The sequence below is a fragment of the Lolium rigidum genome, chromosome 7 (genome assembly GCF_022539505.1).
Source record: "Lolium rigidum isolate FL_2022 chromosome 7, APGP_CSIRO_Lrig_0.1, whole genome shotgun sequence".
NCBI classification, from domain to species: Eukaryota; Viridiplantae; Streptophyta; class Magnoliopsida; order Poales; family Poaceae; genus Lolium; species Lolium rigidum.
In genome coordinates, this window is record NC_061514.1 from 361,883,537 (window position 1) to 361,887,467 (window position 3,931).

Here is a 3,931-nt window from a genome sequence, read left to right on the forward strand (position 1 = left end):
ATGAGAATCATAGTCATAATCAGGGTAGATAGCAATCAGAACAAACAGAAAAGTAATGCACACTTATACTATTTCAAAAGCATGATACCTGAAATGTTTAATGTACCACACAAGTAGAATAAATATAACTATCTGAACATGGTTGTATCAAATATTTGCAGATGTACCACGAAGCATAGGAAAAAACACGCATCAGAAGCACTTGATCTATTGACAAATGACAATTGCCCCAAACAAACTAAAACCTTGGGACCTACACAACACTCAGAGAACATTATAAACATTCCCTATTATCAGGAAACATGTTGTTTTGCCATAGAGCGTGATACTAAACGCACCATCAAATTAATGGAGAAATGTGTGGTTGTTTCAATTAACAGTCAGAGTGTAATGCTTTATCACGCTAAACTGGCTTTGATTTTGACCCATTAGAGAAAAAACATTCTTACACCACCAAAATTGCCACAATGTGCACTTCGAGCATGCTCTCATCACACAAATTACATTCTTACACCATCAAGATGCCAGACTATGAATGTCTAGCATATGCTGCTCTTATCGACACAAAACATTCTTATACTGCCAGACGACACAATTTGCAGTTCCAGCATTCTGTCGTTCAGCGCCGATTTCAGGTGATAATCCATACTGTTCAGGTAACATCATCCCAACAATCCCATCAGTCGACCAGCTCCGTAATCGCCTTGCTCACCTCCTTGGTCAGGTCGGTGCGGCGCAGCTCCACCTTCATCTGCGCCACTCTCTGCTTCTTGATCTTCTCGTCCATTGCACGCGCCTTGCCATCGTCCATCTTCCCGAACACCCTCTTGAACATGCCTGGGTGTGCCGCCTCCAGCTTCTTCACCTCCTCTGCTAGGTACGGGTACAGCTCACACATCTCATCAAAGCCCTTCAGTTCACGGCCACTCGCTGCTTCCGCGGCAGCAGCAGCAGCAGCAGCAGGGGCAGTCTTGTCGCCGCCCCAGACCATCTTGGAGAGGTCCAACAGTCGGCGGTCGTGCTCTTTGCTCGGGAGCTCACCCCTGCTGCTGAGAACGACATACCGTTTCTTCAGGGTTTGGAGCTTGGACTGGAGCTCCTTGCTGCCGTAGGCGCGGTTGTCCAGCTTTCCAGCGAGGGCGCCGATGAGAGCGTCGGGCTGCGGCAGCGCGCCGTGCTGCTTTTGGTGCGCGGCGAGGGCCTCGAGGATCCGGACCTCGTCGTCCGTGGACCAGATGCGGTGGAAGGCCAGGCGCGCCTTCTTGGCCGACGGCGGCTTGATGGCATCCGCCTGTCGCTTCGGAGCCTGCTTCGGCGGCGGCGGCGGCGCCTCCTCGTCGTCGGACTCGGACGACTCGCCGTCTTCGTCGGAGGCGTCCGATTCCTTGCTCTGCTGCGGCGGCGGAGGTTGGTTCTTGGGAGCGGAGGGGGCGGCTAGGTGGGCGGGCTCCTCCTCCTCCTCATCCTCATCCCCCTCTTCCTCGTCGCCAGAGCTCTCGGAGTCCTGGCCCTTTTGCGGCGGCGCAGGCAGATTTTTGGGAGCCTCCTCCTCCTCCTCTTCCTCATCCCCCTCTTCCTCCTCGTCAGAGCTATCGGACTCCTCGGCCCTTTGCGGCGGCGCAAGCGGCTTGCTGGGGGTGGGGGTACGGGCCACGGCTTCGTCCTCCGACTCTTCGGATCGCGAGCGAGAGTCTTCCTCCTCAGAGGAGCCAGCCGGAGGTGGAGGCGGAGGCGGCGGCCGTGCCGACTTCTTGGTGGCACGCTTTTGGCCCATCGCCGGAGACTCTGATTGAATGTTTGGGAGAGAAGAGAAGAGGAGAGCGGCGGCGCTAGACCTCGCTAGGTTAAATTTGGGGGAAGAAAATCATCCGCGCCTACAAGACCCTTGCTGGGCCAAGTTGGCTCGGTCCAGTTGGCCCGTCTTCATTTTTCAAGAAATGCAAGCTCTCAACATGTTTTTGGACCAGGCCCATTATTGCAGTTTGGTATCTGTGTTCAGGTTTTCCTATTCCGGTTTTCCTGTATCTGTGAGGTTTTTTTGTTTGGTTTTTGTTTTCCCATCCAGTTTTCTGCTTTTCTTCGTTTTCTTTCTTATTATTTTTTATTAAAAAAATGAGATTTGGAAATGGTTAAATTTTTAAAAAATCAAATTATAAAAATGTTTGGATTTTAAAAAATAATCTAAAAAAGCTTAGATTTTAGGGTTTTTTTTAAAAATGGTCATAATACTTTTTTATGATTTTTGATAAAATTCAGAATAAAAAATAACAATTTTAAACCGTCAAAATTAAAAAACGGATTTAACTAATTAGATTTTGAAAACGTAAAAAGCAAAACAGAAAAGAAAAAAGAAAGAAAAACAAACGAAAAACAAAAGAAAAAAAAGGCAAGGGAGATTGTGCCATGCATCGCCAACACTACTGCCAATTCAGGCGCAGAAATCTCAACAATTAGCTCGCTGCAAGCAGCCAAGTAATCAGCTCTGTGGTTCCTGATTACGACACCAACTCCCATCCCACAGAGAAAATTACAAAAAACCACCACATTTCAGGCAGTAGTTTCAAAAAACCACCACTTTACGATTTTTTTTCAAAAAACCACCACTCTACAGGTAACACGTAACAGATAGCACTGATTCCACTTTGATGCTGGTTTAATCGCCAAACTGATATGTGGGTCCCACTGTCATGCTGACGTGGCAACTGATTAACGCTGAAGAGAGAAGCACCATATATTGGTCATAGTTCTGGACTTATTTGTAAATTTTCTCTTTTTTCCTTTTCCTTATTATTTTCCACCACAATCTCATTGTGCGTTGACCAATTTGCCTGGAGGTCGATGCTCTGTGCGCGTCGGACCGCTGGTTAGAGGCCAGCCCGCACCGCTCTGGCTGGTGCTCGCCTGCTCGGCCGCGCCGTCCTGGTCGGCGATGGAGCTCGTCCCGCCAGCCCCTGGCCAAACCTGTAGGATAACGTTGCATAGAAAACAAAAAATTTCCTACCGCGAACACGCAATCCAAGCCAAGATGCAATCTAGAAGACGGTAGCAACGAGGGGGTATCGAGTCTCACCCTTGAAGAGATTCCAAAGCCTACAAGATGAGGCTCTTGTTGCTGCGGTAGACGTTCACTTGCCGCTTGCAAAGCGCGTAGAAGATCTTGATCACGATCGGTTCCGGCGCCACGAACGGGCAGCACCTCCGTACTCGGTCACACGTTCGGTTGTTGATGAAGACGACGTCCACCTCCCGTTCCGGCGGGCGGCGGAAGTAGTAGCTCCTCTTGAATCCGGCGAGCACGACGGCGTGGTGTCGGTGGCGGTGGAGAACTCCGGCGGAGCTTCGCTAAAGCACGCGGGAGCTATGGAGGAGAGGGGGCGGCTAGGGTTTGGGAGGGGGTGGCCGGCCACTTGATACGTCCAAAACGTATCTACTTTCCCGAACACTTTTGCTATTGTTTTGCCTCTAATTTGTGTATTTTGGATGCAACTAACACGGACTAACGCTGTTTTCAGTGAAGCTGATACAGTGTCTCGTTTTTGTGCGGAAATCCAACTTTCGGGAAAAACCTCGGGATTTTGACGAAAGGGCCTATTTTCCCAGAATACTGACGGAGCCAGAAGGACAAGTAAGGTGGAGGCCCGAGGGCCCCACACCATAGGGCGGCGCGGCCCAGGGGGGGCCCGCGCTGTTGGAGATATGCCCAAGAGGCAATAATAAAAGTGGTTATTATATATCTTTATGTTTATGATAAATGTTTATATACCATGCTATAATTGTATTAACCGAAACATTGATACATGTGTGATATGTAAACAACAAAGAGTCCCTAGTATGCCTCTTAACTAGCTTGTTGATTAATGGATGATTAGTTTCATAATCATGAACATTGGATGTTATTAATAACAAGGTTATATCATTGTATGAATGATAT

General features: G+C 48.7%; 1 protein-coding gene across 1 annotated transcript; it reads right to left on the bottom strand.

Annotated features, from left to right (window-relative positions):
* Nucleotides 1-438: 438 nt before the first annotated feature.
* Nucleotides 439-1,811, bottom strand: LOC124678903 (nucleolar and coiled-body phosphoprotein 1-like). Its single transcript, XM_047214759.1, has one exon. It carries the CDS (start codon nucleotides 1,772-1,774, stop codon nucleotides 680-682), a length of 1,095 nt encoding a protein of 364 aa, XP_047070715.1. The 5' UTR covers nucleotides 1,775-1,811; the 3' UTR covers nucleotides 439-679.
* Between the last annotated feature and the right edge of the window lie 2,120 nt (nucleotides 1,812-3,931).

Bases quoted from the DNA above. Each gene is read 5' to 3' on its own strand.
- LOC124678903 (XM_047214759.1), bottom strand. From the start codon at position 1,774: ATGGGCCAAAAGCGTGCCACCAAGAAGTCGGCACGGCCGCCGCCTCCG.